Source organism: Brachypodium distachyon, chromosome 3 (genome assembly GCF_000005505.3).
Source record: "Brachypodium distachyon strain Bd21 chromosome 3, Brachypodium_distachyon_v3.0, whole genome shotgun sequence".
In the NCBI taxonomy this organism is placed as follows: domain Eukaryota; kingdom Viridiplantae; phylum Streptophyta; class Magnoliopsida; order Poales; family Poaceae; genus Brachypodium; species Brachypodium distachyon.
Window position 1 is genome coordinate 42,517,434 of NC_016133.3, and position 14,515 is coordinate 42,531,948.

Genomic DNA, 14,515 nt, shown 5'->3' on the forward strand with positions numbered 1-14,515 from the left:
ATGCCACTCGCGGTCGAGGGAGGGAGGCCGCAGCGTCGCTTCGGGTCGCCGGAGGGAAGAACGGCGGCGTCGCACGGTTGCGATGCGTCGTAAGAATGAGCTCTCGCTCGTGGATTTTTTTTCCCGATGTGCTGGGTCGTGGGAGCCTTCCCCATGAAAAGGCCGTGGAAAAGGAAGGGATCCATCTCCTCATGTACTACCAAACGCGTCACGGGCTCACCTGGATAAAATTGGCCCGCGGTTTTTTCATCCAGGAAAAGGCCCGGAATTCCGGAGGGAAAATGGGCTTCCAAACGAGCCCTTAAGGAGCCCTTAAGGAGAAAACCACTCGTCCTCGTGTCGTGCCTCGTGGCATCGCACTTTCCTGCGACAGCCGAGAGGTCTCTCGCATCGCACTTGCGCAGATCGCGAACCGACTCCACGTGGTCCCCCCACCACTCTCCACAGCACAGCGGATCCGGAATCCTCAACCCCTCCCAATCACCTGCTCCTCCTGGCCGGCCGGCCGGCGCCCGTCGATCGATCGAAGCCCGGCTCAGAGCAGATCCGGCGGGAGGGAAGGGCAGTCCAGTCACTGGGAAGGGAGGGGGATGACGGGGGCGGCGTCGCAGGCTTACGGGGAGGCGTGGTACTGGGACGAGCGGTACCGCAAGGAGGCCGGCCCCTTCGACTGGTACCAGAAGTACCCCGCCCTCGCGCCGCTGCTCCGCCTCTACGTCCGCCCCCACCACCGCCTCCTCCTCGTCGGCTGCGGCAACTCCGGTTAGTCACTGCCCTAGACTAGACTAGTGTACAAGAGTCGAGTTGATTTCATTTGATTGCCCGCTCGCCCTTGGGGTGGGATCAGAGGAACCGATGGGACCGGTACTGGGCAGGACGCCGGTACCGTCTCTAGGCCCGCTTAGTTGACACGCGGTGGTGCCTAGCGCGAGCGTCCCCTCGCGTGACCCCGCCCGAGATCGGTTGGGATTCCCCGGGAAAGACTGTTGACCGAGGTGTGGATCAACTGGAATGCAATGTGCCCGTGCTCTGCAAACTCCCTTAATATTTTTTGGGTGAAGAATTTATTGAATGCTGTTATACACATAAAAGCCTTCGACCACACGGCACTTGTTTGATGGAATTGCCTGTGACTGGGAATACTGGGATGGTAACATGTAGGAGTAGTGTAATCAAAGGCAACTAGCATTCCGGTGTGTACATGCTATGCTGCATCGGTCTTCATTCTGGAATTAGTTCATACTAGCACTGCTGCCTATTAGTGGTTTAGCAATTCAATTCTGCTTTGCCAGATCATCTGAGACAACCACTATCCTGCCCCCTGTGCTCGTTGACACTAAAAAGCACATGCAAAATGTGGTGCATTACAGGCTTCTGCTCCCATGTCACTGTCATTGTCTGGCTAAAAAAGCATGTGCAAAGTGAGATCCACAACCGTGTATGTACTCCTGGTGCTTTATCAGTGTCACATCATAAAGAGTGCTGCTCTGGAAATGCTTCTGCCAGAAGGATAGCTGCACCTTGTACTCTACGGAGCATTGCTACTTGATTCAGCTTACTACTGATTAATTACTGCAATAGATCATGACAGAGAGTTACTTGAAGTGGAGTCGAAATCGCAACACGGGGTGTATGGTAGCAGGAATGTTGAGATGATTCCCAGGAATCTGGGGTAATCCAACAACATTCCTGCGTTTGGCACGGGGTGTATGGTAGCATGAAAATTCGGTATATTAGATTACGGCAGGAAGAAGGTTCCAGAGTTTGTGGGTTTTGCGTTCTCTTGGAATAGACAGCTCTCTGAGATTCCCACTCCCACCACATTCCCTGTGTTAAGATTACCATGACTCCTAAGATTCCCATGATTTTTCTAGCCACTAAACGAGTTAGTGACCTTAAACATCATGGACTCTTTCATCCATTTATGTCCACAGTTTTGCTTCTATGAAAACCTTGATTTGGTTTCACCCATCCTCAAATTTTGTTTCCAAGTGAAGATTATGTTGACAGTAGAGCATACACGATGAACAAATGTTATCTTTCCACCTTTTGATGCTGGAATGCTTAAATATATGTGCTTATGTGCATCTGTTTTTGCCGTGACTCAAGTGATTGTATTGTTGATAGTTGGGAATTGAGATGTTTTCAACCATAATTTGAATGAATTTTACATGTAATTTCAGACTAGCATTAATCACTTTCTGACCTTAGATTCCAATTGTAGATTGTTGTCATTATGTTTATTAAGCTACCTTTGGATGTTGCAGTTTTTGGTGAAAACATGGTTGACGATGGTTACCAGGATGTTGTCAACGTCGATATATCATCAGTGGTGATTGAACAGATGAAGAAGAAATACCATGATAAGCCTCAAATGAAATGTATAATCTTTGTTCCCAACATTCTAACACTGTATCCTTTCGGAGTATATACCACTTACTACTGTATTATTTTCCTACAATTTATAGATATGAAGATGGACGTAAAAAACATGTCAGATTTTGAAACTGGTTCATTTGATGCTGTGCTCGACAAAGGTACAGTTACCACGTAATACTTGCCAGTATCACCAAACATCTCCACATACATATGCAGCATGGCATTGGTTCTAACCCATTTTGTTGTTTGCAGGAACACTAGATTCTATTATGGTGAGTCAATTGTTGCGAGGATACTCTGATAGTTTTCCTATGTCGTACTCAAGAGTCGTGTTTCTTGTATTGTAGTGCGGCCAAAATTCACAAGAGCATGCAACAAAGATGCTAGGGGAGGTCAACAGGTAAAGAGTCAAGTGGCATTTGTTTTTGACACCTGTTTATTTGACGGTTGGTTATATTTGTTTCTTCTATCTGCAGAATTCTCAAGGATACGGGGGTCTACATTATGGTAAATGATAGTAGTATATTATCGTGGCAACTGTGTGATCCTTTTTTTTTGTGTACATAAATTTCTGTGGGTGCCACGATGCTACAGATCACTTACGGGGATCCAAGTTATCGATTGCATCTCCTGAAGGACATGCAGATTTGGACAGTACAGCTTCATGTCATAGGTTAGTGGGTTTTGCGACCGGCACAACCTAACCATGTCCCTGCCCATATATATACTCTTGACCCTGTTAATCTATTCTTTTGTTTTGCAAAGCTATAAGTAACACTTTGCTGTCCGTTTTCCCCGCTTGGCATCCACAATGGACATAGCAGACAGATGGGACAGAAGCTCCAAGCAGAAATGGGACCTGACGAAGCCGTTGCCTCTACACGATGACAGCACATCGACCATAAGCCTTCTCGGCCCGAAACCTGACGTTCACTACATCTATGTCTGTATAAAGGTCAGCACGCCAGCAAAGCTCATCTTAACCTGTTTTTTCGCGTCATTCTCCATTTCACCACCAGTATACTGTGTAAATGTACATCACCGCAGGGCGACAACGGTGCAAGGGCGAGCTCGAAGGCCGAGGCAGACGAAGCAGCCAGCTGATCGATTCCTTTGTATAAAAACCACATTTGGATCATCGTGTATAACCAGTGTAGCGAACGAATAATGTAGGGAAGACCTTTCTGTATTAACTCTCTTTTAACTGGCTTTGCTGCTGCCAACGGTCTAGCGAAATTACAGCTGCTGTTGCCGGTTCTTACCATCCTTGTGGTGCAAATTTCCTTAATTCCTGTTCTGTGCAAATTTGTGTCCAAGGGAGGGATTGCTCATAGTTGCTGGAAATATATATAGGAGAAAAGAATCGAAATATTATCTAGGTTTTTCTGTAAAAACTGAATTTTACGAGAACCCAGGCAAAGGGAAAGTGGAGGAAGAATCCTGAGAATTCCCTGGCGTCATGGATCTACTCATCTACGTCCAGTTCCAATCCGACGCCTGTGGGCTCGACACGTCTCTCAAATTCTCTCGCACCTCCCCTCTAAAAATCTTTCTCACTTTCTCTCCGTCGTCCTCCTCTGCCTTTTTCTCTTAGCCGCCTTCCTGACTCATCTCTCCGTCGCCTCTGCCCCTCGTCCCGTCGATCCAATGGAGGCTCTCGCGGGCGCCGCCGCCGCATCCTCCTCACTTGTCCCGAGCTTCCAGGCCCGCCAGCCGACCTCCCGCGTCGCGGTCCTCCGCGCACGCCCGTGCGGGCCCCTGCGCGCGGCCGCCGCGCCCGGCGGCGGCGGCGGCGGCAAGGATAAGGAAGAGTATGTCGCCACCCCGAACGGCACTCCCGTCATAAAGGTAACCACGCCTTGAACGCTTAGGGAACGGGGTTCAGAGCGCGAGTTGGCGAAGGTTTTTTGTCCGGGTGTTGTTGGTCGCTGTGAGTAGTGAAGTAGATGGGCGTGGCAGCATAGAACACTGGATGAATCCCGGAAGAGATTTGATTTGTTGCGATTGGGGAGTTCTGTTAGGCGCTGGATTGGATGCGAGGTAATATCGTGGACGTACCTACACCTGGCTGTATGTCTGGGTTGTTCGATTACCTTCTTACGAAGGTGTCACTGGGTTTCGAAACTTGATATGTTTGAAATCGGCTGGGAAGATTTTTAAGAAGCGTGTCTTTTTCGTACCAAGCAACTGAAAGTTTCTGGATGTTGAATTAGTTGAGACTTGAGAATCATCTCTCCGGATGTGTCGTTCGCGATACGCGAAGATACATCTTTTGTTGTTGAGAAAAGGCCTATAAAGATATCATTTATCTTCTTTGTCGTAAAAGATCAAGATGATCCTGTAAATATCGGTTCCAGACTCTTCCTGACTAATGGGCAATGCTTCTGCCTCGAAAGAAAAATATTTTTTGATAAGATGAAGTAGTCCAATTTTAGTTTTGTTTAGTTTGCCTTCTGATTGGTCACATATGTTTGTTTATTTCTAACCAGTTGCTTAACATTCTAAGAGTGATTAGAGTCGTAGTGTCATTTGCCTTTTGAGCGGTCACCATATTAGTTTAGTACTAACCGTTGTTTAACAATTGAAGAATGATTAGAGTCTTAGTGTTTTTTGCCTTTTGATCGGTCATGCATGTTCGGTTCGTACTAAACTGCTGCTCAACAGTTGAAGAGTGATCCAAGTCAAAATGGAGCTCTTGGACCGATCGTGACCGACAAGTCGCGCACGACTTTATCAGCCAATACCACTCCTGACTCAAGCGGATCCAGAGCTGGCCTGTTCAGAACCCCTATATCTGGTGGTGTGCAGAGTGCAACTTTTGCCCACGGTTTACCTCCACCGGCTTTGGCTGTTCGTAATTTGATGGAACAGGTAGCTTCTGTTAGTCAGCCCCTTTCTCTTAAGCTTCTTTTGGTTCTCATGGATGAAGTCTTATTCCTGTATTACTCTGCTTACCAGGCACGATTTGCTCATCTATGCACCGTCATGTCTGGCATGCATCATCGCCGTGCTGGATATCCGTTTGGTTCACTTGTTGACTTTGCTAATGACTCGATGGGCCGTAAGATAGCTACTTGGTTACAATTTGGATAAATATGATGCACTCTGTTAGATCCCCTTAGTTAATTATTTTGTGTTGATGTCTTGTGCAGACCCAATATTTTCGTTGTCGCCCTTAGCAATACACACCAGAAATTTGCTCTCTGACCCAAGATGCACACTTGTCGTCCAGGTATGAAGTGTCTAAATATGCTTTACTGGTGCAGAAAGATTCCTTGTTAGTTATTACTCAAGTCCTTCATAAATCATAACAGGTACCTGGATGGAGTGGACTGTCTAATGCTCGTGTCACGATATTTGGTGATGTCTACCCTTTGCCAGCTGAACACCAGGTTCCTTTCTTGCTTTTGTTGCTTCATAATTGATATTTCATCAGCTAGGTAATTACTTTCTCTATTGATGCCAGCATGTTAATCATAAAAAATTAAGCACTCCTATTAATTCTCCAAATTATTATTTTTTAAGTTGGTTTTTGGTCTTTCTTGTTTTTTGGGCTGCACTTTTTATCATGTCATGGGCTTAGAGAGAATAGTTGTTTTCTCATGGATGTTACAGTCCTACAGAATACGTGATTGGAATGTGTGATCTGTCGCTTTTTTAAGTGCGTGATGTATCTTTCAGAGTGAATGCATATTTATTCTTTCATTTGTGGTTTTAAAATATTTCATAAACTGATGGTGAATGTGTGCATCCTCCAGGAATGGGCTCATAAGCAGTATGTCGCAAAACATCAACAATGGGCATCTCAACAGTGGGGGAATTTTTACTACTACAGGATGCAGAACATAAGGTCTGTGACATTTATCTGATGGGTTATGCTCTTCTGTATTTTGACGTTGGCCAATCCAGTTAACATTTATACACATGCCCAACTGGAAATGTTCTCTTCTCCCTTCCATTGCAAAGCACTATTTGATTTATTCAGATGGTTGTATAAGTTAGGATTTGTGACAGACTATCTTCAATAATTACAGCGACATATACTTCATTGGAGGCTTTGGGACTGTTGCATGGGTGGATGTGAAAGAGTATGAAACTATTCAACCTGACAAGATAGCAGTTGATGGTGGCGAACAAAGCTTAAAGGTAAACTTTAATACCAAATCCCGGTATATGACATGAACAACAGAATAGTTCAGTCATTATGTTAGTCACGGGCTAATACTTATGATATAGGCGATTACAGTAAACCTCAACCACTTTTGATGCATGCTCTACATGTAGGAATTGAACGCGATTTTCTCTAAACCACTTAGAGAGTTCATGTCCTCTGAAGGTGAGGTTGATGATGCCGCTCTTATATCAGTAGACAGCAAAGGGATAGACATACGGGTTCGCCAGGGTGCACAGGTAAACTTTATGCAAGATCACTTACCATCACCTACAAGGGCTATTTCTTCAAGGAAGAAAAATGCTTCTCTCCACGATCTTCATCTTATAATTTGTTCCGTGCAGTTCAACATTCAGAGGCTTGCATTTGATGTACCATACAAGGTGGAGACTCTAGAGGAGGCCAAGAGAGCGCTACATAAGATAATCAAGACGAGCAGCAAATAAAGTTTTAAGATAGCGCACGACCAGCGTGTACTCGGTTTCCCTAGTATTACAAGCTTGTGCCATGGCTAGGCAAAGAATAATTGAGTATATCATGTAATGTAGCATCCACAAGTGCAAAATAAGATGGATCTCTCTCTCTTTTAATAAGTAGGATCTCTCTGGCAAGAAAATCACCAAATAGTGTACCTATATGGCTATATGCTTGTATCACTTTTAGTGTAGTTTGTTGGACGAGCTAATCGTTGGTTTCCGCATCCCAGCATGTTATTTTGACCGTGGAAAGTATTGATATGCTTAACAGAGTATATATTTGATCTGATGTCAACTCCTTTAACCAAATATAGCATGTAATGTAGACATCGAGTAGAGATAACAAGATTACTTTTTCACGCCTAACAATTTAAACAAAGCACAGGCGAGAAACTACGGATGATAGCATGGATTTTCAAAAGAGAAAATATCTCTTGAAAATGTGAGCAAGTTGCGTCCTTATGACAGGTGGGTCCCGCTGACCAGTGGCCCGCAGGTCGAGTCAAAACGGCCCTACAGGACACAGCGCACAAGTTCACAACTTCTTCGTTTCCCTTTCACAACTCCTCGTTTCCCCTTTCTTCCCCCCCACGCACCTTCCCAACACGACCCGACCCGGGAGATCCTCTCCATCCAGATCAAGCTGCCTAGGCGCCGCCCTAGGGCCCCGCGCGCCACCCACCCATGGCCGAGGTCGCCGACGCGCCCCCACGCGGGACGCCCGGGGCCTCCACCTCCCCTCCTCCCCCGTCCTCCGGCGGCGGCGGCGGCGGTAGTGGAGACCGCAAACGCGGCCGCGCCTCGCCCGTGCTCCCGCCGCCGCCGCCCGGACCCCCTCCGCCGGCGGCCCAGAACAAGAGGCACCGGGCCGAGGGAGGCGGCTTCGACCGGCGCCGCCTCGGCAGCGGCGGCGGGCAGGACGACAGGAGGTGAGTGAGACCGTGCCTTTCGGAATTTTTTGGAGGAGGAGTTCAACTTTTTTAGCTGAAGTGATTGGATCAACGCGCTTGCTAGGATCTATGGTTTTCTGCTGTCAGTACGGATCGTCCGTCCGTTGCTGATTTAAAACCGTGGTCTTTAGATTTGTTTAGCATACGGATGAGACATGAGAGGAACTATTTAGGTATGGCGCTCCGGACTTGGGGTATGCGATAGGCGCGCTGTAGATGCATGCTGTTTCCTCTAACAAGTTGTTTTACAACCGGGGCTAAGCGAGTTAAGAGGTCGAGGTTTGTTATATATTCGAAATCACTATGGCTAGAAGGACGTTGCTTCGCCACATTGGGAATTACATGAGGTTTGTAGTTCGGGTGTTTAGCTCCTGAATACCAATAACGTCATAAGAATCCTGAGGTACCTGCGCTGACTGAGCTCACTAGTTGACTTGAGGCTCTGTTAAGAATTCAGTAGTCAACATGGATTCTTTATTTTGGATCCCAGAGCTGCTAATTGCTAAAATAGTGAGCGCAAAGGAATGAAAGTATCAGACGGTCTGGGCGTCTGCTAGTCTCTAGTTTTTGTGATTACAGCCTTACACGTTGCTTTGGGCGCTGCTGCAGTTTCTAAAATCTCTGTGCTTTGTCTCCTAGGTTCGGGAATGATGGTGGCCAGGGTCGACACAGCAATCGTGCACCAGGTATGCATTAGTGGACGAGGGTTTGTGCAGTATTCACTAATTATCGTTTGGTACAAACCTTAGTAGATTTGTAACTCTAGTTTTAAGTCCCATGTTAGATAGGAAAGGTAGTCTGACTTCAGTTCATTTGCCTGTACAATTGTCCTCATCTTTGTTGAGTCTTTTGACCATGCAATACATTTATGTAGTCAACAGACTGGATCGTGAACCATAGCAAAGTCAAGTTATTTTTTAATCCTAAAAGTCTTTGCAAACTATAAAGAGAAATTGATGAGTTAGGATAAAAATTGGAATTGTTCATTAATTATATGGCCTATCATCTGGGACACAGATTAATTCTTGTCTACTTCAATATTTTGTGGATGGAAATTGGAATTGTTCCTTAACTATATTCTCGCCTACTTCCAACATCTTTTATAGATTGGCATGATTCTGGACGTGGTGGATGGAATGAAGGCGCGGGGAACTCTCGCAGGTACATATGTTATTCTAAATTGGCTTCATGTATTTTTGTTTTGCACTTTCTAATTTATCAAGAGACTAATTTTACCTGCTGAGGTGAGATAATAGACTGGTACATCATCTGTATACTGTGTTATACAAGAATTTCTGTAATTCTGGTTGGTCCATTGACAAAGTGGAGACTGGAGAATCATTATAATGCGAAAGATTAATGTACTATATATGACCTGAACTAAATACTCGTATTGGTATTGGGTGATAAAAGAAGCAACCATCGTTGCAAACTTCCTGAAGTAATACATAATACACTCATGAAAAGTTCTTAATTCATTCTTTGAATTAAATAATGGAAAACGAGGCAATCATCATTTTGAACAGTTATGTATGATTCGGGTAAACAAGTTGATAGCTGAGAGAAAACAAGTACACACCATTTCCACTAAAATATAAGCAACATTATGTTGTGCCCTAATTCATCCCTACATCCATATATCTCTCTAAAAGGACCAACTGTCACTCTGTCAGCAGTTTTAAATCTAGAGGGGCATAAAACAGAGGGGCCAAACCAACCTATGGGTAAAATTCAGGGTTGAATAAAGTACATCTTACTTTGGATATATTTGGCCTTGCTTCTTCTTCCTTGCACTAACATGAGCGGCATTGATACTCTACAGGGAAGGCCTGATGTCTTACAAGCATTTCATGTTGGAGCTCGAAGATGATGTTTCACCTGTTGAAGCTCAAAGCAGGTGTGCTATGCTGTACCTTTTCTCTTGCTGGCAGACTTATAGTTATATTTCATTATTGTAACCACAGCTGCTATATCTTCCTTTTTTTATTATGCTGTGCATAGTGTTCTTTCTGTATGATTGGTGTGGATTTTAATTTGACATTTCCATCCATTGTTCCGATTTTAGATATGAAGAATACAAGTCAGAGTACATCACAACTCAGAAGAAAGCTTACTTTGACCTTCATAAGAATGAAGATTGGTAATACTTTTTTTGCATATCTGGATGTGCCATCTAGTGACCAAATTTCTTCTGTAGCATTTTGTTGATCCATTTCTTACTTCTGTTGCAGGTTGAGAAACAAGTACCATCCTACTAATCTTGAATCTGTTATGGAAAGGTTAACTATTTTCTTAATGCACTAAGTTTATGCAATTAACATATCACCTTATGATCACTTTCTGAGCAGTCCGGTTCAGAGTGATAATTTATAATTATATTATCTTTTATTTGACAAGCAGAAGGAATGAACTTGCAAGAGGTACTGCAAATGAATTCTTCCAAGATTTGCAGAGCGGAAGATTGGACACGTAAGATCCCCCCCCCCCCCCCCCAAACACACACGCACGCAAGCAAACTCCACCTTTTCGAAGAGAGTATGTGTTTTACCTATCTTTATTTACCACCATGCAGTGGTCCAGGATTGAGTTCTGCAGCAAACAAATCTGGAAATAATGACTTGAATGCAAATGGAAAAAAAGGGAAGCATCCTGATGATTTATACTATGCTGCTCCCAAGGCTCATCCAGTTAGTTCTGAGGCTCGACGTGTTAGCATCGACATTCAACAAGCTCAAGCTCTCATCAGTAAACTTGATTCTGAGAAGGGTATTGAGAATAATGTGCTGTCAGGTACTGATGACGACAAAGCAGCCAGGGATACATCACATGGTTCAATGGGACCAATTGTGATAATACGGGGTGCGTCTACTGTAAAGGGTCTTGAGGGTGTTGAGTTGCTGGATACTCTTGTCACCTATTTGTGGCGTATCCATGGTGTTGATTATTATGGCATGTCTGAGACAAATGAGCCCAAGGGCCTAAGGCATGTGAAATCGGACTCAAGGACATATGATGGGGCTAGCTCAAATGCAGCTGAATGGGAGGAGAATCTTGATTCGTTCTGGCAAGACAGGATTCAAGGTCAGGATCCGTTGGAAATATTGAAAGCCAAGGAGAAGATTGATACAGCTGCCAGTGAAGTGTTGGATCCATATGTGAGAAAAATAAGGGATGAGAAGTATGGGTGGAAATATGGTTGTGGAGCCAAGGGCTGCACAAAGCTTTTCCATGCTTCTGAGTTCGTCACGAAGCATCTCAAACTCAAGCATACAGAATTTGTGGTGGAGCTGACTTCAAAAGTGAGAGATGATATTTATTTTGAGAATTATATGAAGTACGTATTCTGCAGCTTTGTCCTTTTTAAGTGAATTGATGTTTCACATTGCAAGCCTATTATGGGTTATTGTATGTTGAATGCAGTGATCCCAAGGCGCCTGGGGGAACACCGATCATGCAGCAACCTGCTCCAGTAAGCTTGATTGTCTGGTTTATATTCATCTGCAAATTGGCAAAAACTTAAGTTTTCATGTCTATTTGTTTGTACTGGCCAATTTTACAGAGAGAAAAGGGCAAACAACGGCCACCAATTGAGAGTCGGCTTAGAGATGAACGTGGCCGTAGGTTTGACAGAAATGCTGATTCGCCAAGCCAAGATGGGTCCGGTGAGAATCCTGATGATCCAATGTATGATTCTTATGGTAATCCGACGATGCATGGTGCCTTTCCTCCGGATGTCCCTGCTCCTCCAATGCTGATGCCTGTGCCTGGTGCTGGGTAAGTCCACAACTTCTGCTTATTTTGCATAGTGAGTGTTACTCATTGTTCTTTCCTTGCCATTGCAGCCCACTAGGACCGTTTATTCCTGCACCACCGGAAGTTGCAATGCGTATGTTGAGGGAGCAAGGTGGGCCAACACCTTTTGAGCCAGCTGCTGGTCCACGTCCTAGGAAAGCAGGAAAGGGTGGTGGTCCCCCAATGGGTGGTCCATCTCCAATGCTTAATGCTCCTCTAATGCATGATCCTCGTATGCACGATCCACGTAAAATACGAAGGTTAATACTTATATCTCAATCTCATTGAACTTTTGTCCCCTTAATGGTCCTCAACCTGTAATATAATCGATTTATTTTCAACATTTCGAAACATTGTCAATAAATTGGGTATGCTGAATGTTAAACAAAACTTATCTCTGATTGTCGTCATGATGTGCATATGCATAATCTGGGCATCTTGCGCTCTCAAGTACAATTCGATATTTTTTCCGTTTGCTACTCCCTCCGATCCATCATAAATGTCTCAGGTTTAGTACAACTTTCTACTAAGTTAGTACAAAATCTGGGACACTTATTATGGATCGGAGGGAGTAGCACATTAGAGCTGATCAACAGAGCAGATGCGTTTACTTTATTTTCAGATTGATTTGTAGTTTGTATACCTCAAAAAATATGGCTGATACATCACATTAAGTGCCTGCAGTTTGAAACATTGTAAACCATGTTCCTAGTACTATTTCCAAGTAAATGCTTCTTTTTGTGTTTCTAAAGCAGCTGTCCTACCGTTATTACAAATATTGTTTGTCTTTTTGTTTAAAGATAGTGTTATTCCCTGCTGCATGTGAGGTCGCAGATTTTATGCTTCTGAGTAAACATTACCCCTTAACATTTAAAGACAATACATCGTCGCTTGACATTAAAAAAAGTAAACATCATCCGTTGTATGCATGGTTGTAAATTTTCTGTTCCAAGTTAGCACCGACTCTGCACATGTTTAAGCATTCCATATACTTTTTCCTCCCCGTTGTCCGATTCTCTTTCATACACTCATTCACCTGTTTCACACCTTCTGGTTGCAGCTATCAAGATCTCGATGCTCCTGGAGACGAAGTGACAGTTATGGACTACAGGAGCTTGTAGACGAGTAGACGAGTGCTTCATGATCCTTCCATCTCTTGGGTAATTCTTAGGCAACATCACCTCACAGCAAGACCTCGCCCCACTCTAGATTTACCCGTGGAGGAAACACGGAGGTGGTGTCCCTGTCTCTTTGAGTTATTTCATGTCTCGGCGCTTCTAAAATGAACCAACCACAGGCTAGTCACAGTAGCTCTCCATTTTTGTTCTCCCTGTGAAGCATGGTCAAAGCTGCCCCTCCACATAGTCTAAGCAGAGGTATTCAAGCTTTTGCCTGCGGTATCCATCCAGACCAAATATTCTCCGCTACGTGCCAGATATTCTGCACTGTGTAGGACGAATGTGTAATTTTATATGCGCGAATGGTTTGGTAGGTAGATGATGGAAAACCTGTTTGATGTCGGAAACTGCTACGAAGTTGTCCTTCCTGAAAACTGTGATCACCCCTTACTTCCAGTCTGTATGGTTTGGCCTGTCCTGGAAACCATGTGCAGGTTGCAGCTCTCCGGCCTAACGCCATTGCACGAGTTATTGCTCAATGTGTCCAGTCATTGTGGACCTGGAAGCTCAGTCGGGTGGTCCTCTGGATCTCGTCGTCGTCGATGATCGGTGTCGGTAAACGGATCGCCGATTGGTCAGCCCTGTGTGGTCATCGCCGGTGCGACGACGAGACGAGACGTGTCCGGAACACCGAGAGGGCGTGCAGAGTGTATGTATGTAGGCTGGTGGTGGAGCCAAATGATCCGACAATTGCCGGTGCCGCGTTGCGCTCTCTCTTCTTGACTGGGCAGTGGGTGCCGGCGAATTCCCCTGTAGGAAGGTGACAAGCAGCCCGTGACTAGTTGGTCATTAGCAAAACCAAGCGGCTTTGACCGAGATCCGTCGTATTCCACGGCATGTTCCTCAGCATCTAGTGGCCAACTGACCACTGTGGCGACATGAACATTGTTGTCCCAACTTTGTGAAAGGTGATGCAAGAGACGGGTGTCTCATTGCCTGGATTGGGTCTGGGTCTATTTTATGAGTTTGCAATTACTACTACTATTGTTATTTCTGCCTTTTGTCCGGAAAAAAAGGCTGGATGGGATGTGACAGCGAAACCTGCTTTCAATAGAGCAATGGACAAAATCTAGTATGGGGTCTTATAACGCTAAAGAGGCCAACGAGTTCCGGCGTCAACTTTGCCAGCAGTTAAACGATTACGGCCAAAGAAAAAGCAGCATCCGTGATCTCTTCACGAAATTTGGTATGCGAGACTCTAAGCGGGGTGTTCGGATGGTGTCGAAAGTCTATCTTATTTTGCACGCCAAGGTCATGCCGACAATGACACGTTCTGCCGATGGCTCTGAATCAGACCTCGACGTAAATTTTGTTATGTTTAAAGTGCTTTGTATTTCTGATGGCTTCTGTTCCTGAATTTTTGTCGTGGTTTTAATTCAATTAATGTTTCCTTCAAACTAAAACCACGATAGGATTTTTCTTTTGTTTTTGAAAGTGCACGACAAGATTTTGGAACGGAGGTGTCAATTCTTCACATTGAGCAATAACACATGTTTTTTCGCAACATGACCAAGAGAGGCAGCAATAATCAATACCTTTCCTGTCGAACCGACCACAAGACGACGGGCA

At 44.7% G+C, this 14,515-nt stretch overlaps 3 protein-coding genes across 4 annotated transcripts; all 3 read left to right on the forward strand.

The window, feature by feature from the left end:
- The first annotated feature begins 328 nt into the window (after positions 1 to 328).
- Positions 329 to 3,684, forward strand: LOC104583737 (methyltransferase-like protein 13). Of its 2 annotated transcripts, none has more exons than XM_010237019.3 (9): positions 329 to 762; positions 2,268 to 2,381; positions 2,469 to 2,537; positions 2,632 to 2,651; positions 2,727 to 2,779; positions 2,856 to 2,886; positions 2,974 to 3,052; positions 3,201 to 3,334; positions 3,427 to 3,684. In XM_010237019.3, the coding sequence occupies exons 1-9, from the start codon at positions 591 to 593 to the stop codon at positions 3,481 to 3,483; spliced, it is 729 nt and encodes a 242-aa protein (XP_010235321.1). In that variant the 5' UTR covers positions 329 to 590; the 3' UTR covers positions 3,484 to 3,684. The 2 variants fall into 2 exon arrangements, with proteins under 2 accessions (XP_010235321.1, XP_010235322.1); XM_010237020.3 differs by having other exon boundaries at positions 333 to 762; positions 3,204 to 3,334.
- Positions 3,685 to 4,026: 342 nt separating this feature from the next.
- LOC100823180 lies at positions 4,027 to 6,996 on the forward strand. Its single transcript, XM_010237017.3, has 9 exons — positions 4,027 to 4,227; positions 5,044 to 5,250; positions 5,338 to 5,440; positions 5,532 to 5,611; positions 5,694 to 5,771; positions 6,138 to 6,229; positions 6,414 to 6,525; positions 6,664 to 6,789; positions 6,895 to 6,996. The coding sequence occupies exons 1-9, from the start codon at positions 4,027 to 4,029 to the stop codon at positions 6,994 to 6,996; spliced, it is 1,101 nt and encodes a 366-aa protein (XP_010235319.1).
- Positions 6,997 to 7,587: 591 nt separating this feature from the next.
- Positions 7,588 to 13,359, forward strand: LOC100834422 (serrate RNA effector molecule). Its single transcript, XM_003574743.4, has 12 exons — positions 7,588 to 7,955; positions 8,616 to 8,662; positions 9,083 to 9,137; positions 9,799 to 9,873; positions 10,042 to 10,116; positions 10,208 to 10,255; positions 10,377 to 10,445; positions 10,549 to 11,310; positions 11,397 to 11,445; positions 11,536 to 11,750; positions 11,819 to 12,028; positions 12,829 to 13,359. Exons 1-12 carry the CDS (start codon positions 7,711 to 7,713, stop codon positions 12,887 to 12,889), a joined length of 1,911 nt encoding a protein of 636 aa, XP_003574791.1. The 5' UTR covers positions 7,588 to 7,710; the 3' UTR covers positions 12,890 to 13,359.
- Positions 13,360 to 14,515: the final 1,156 nt, after the last annotated feature.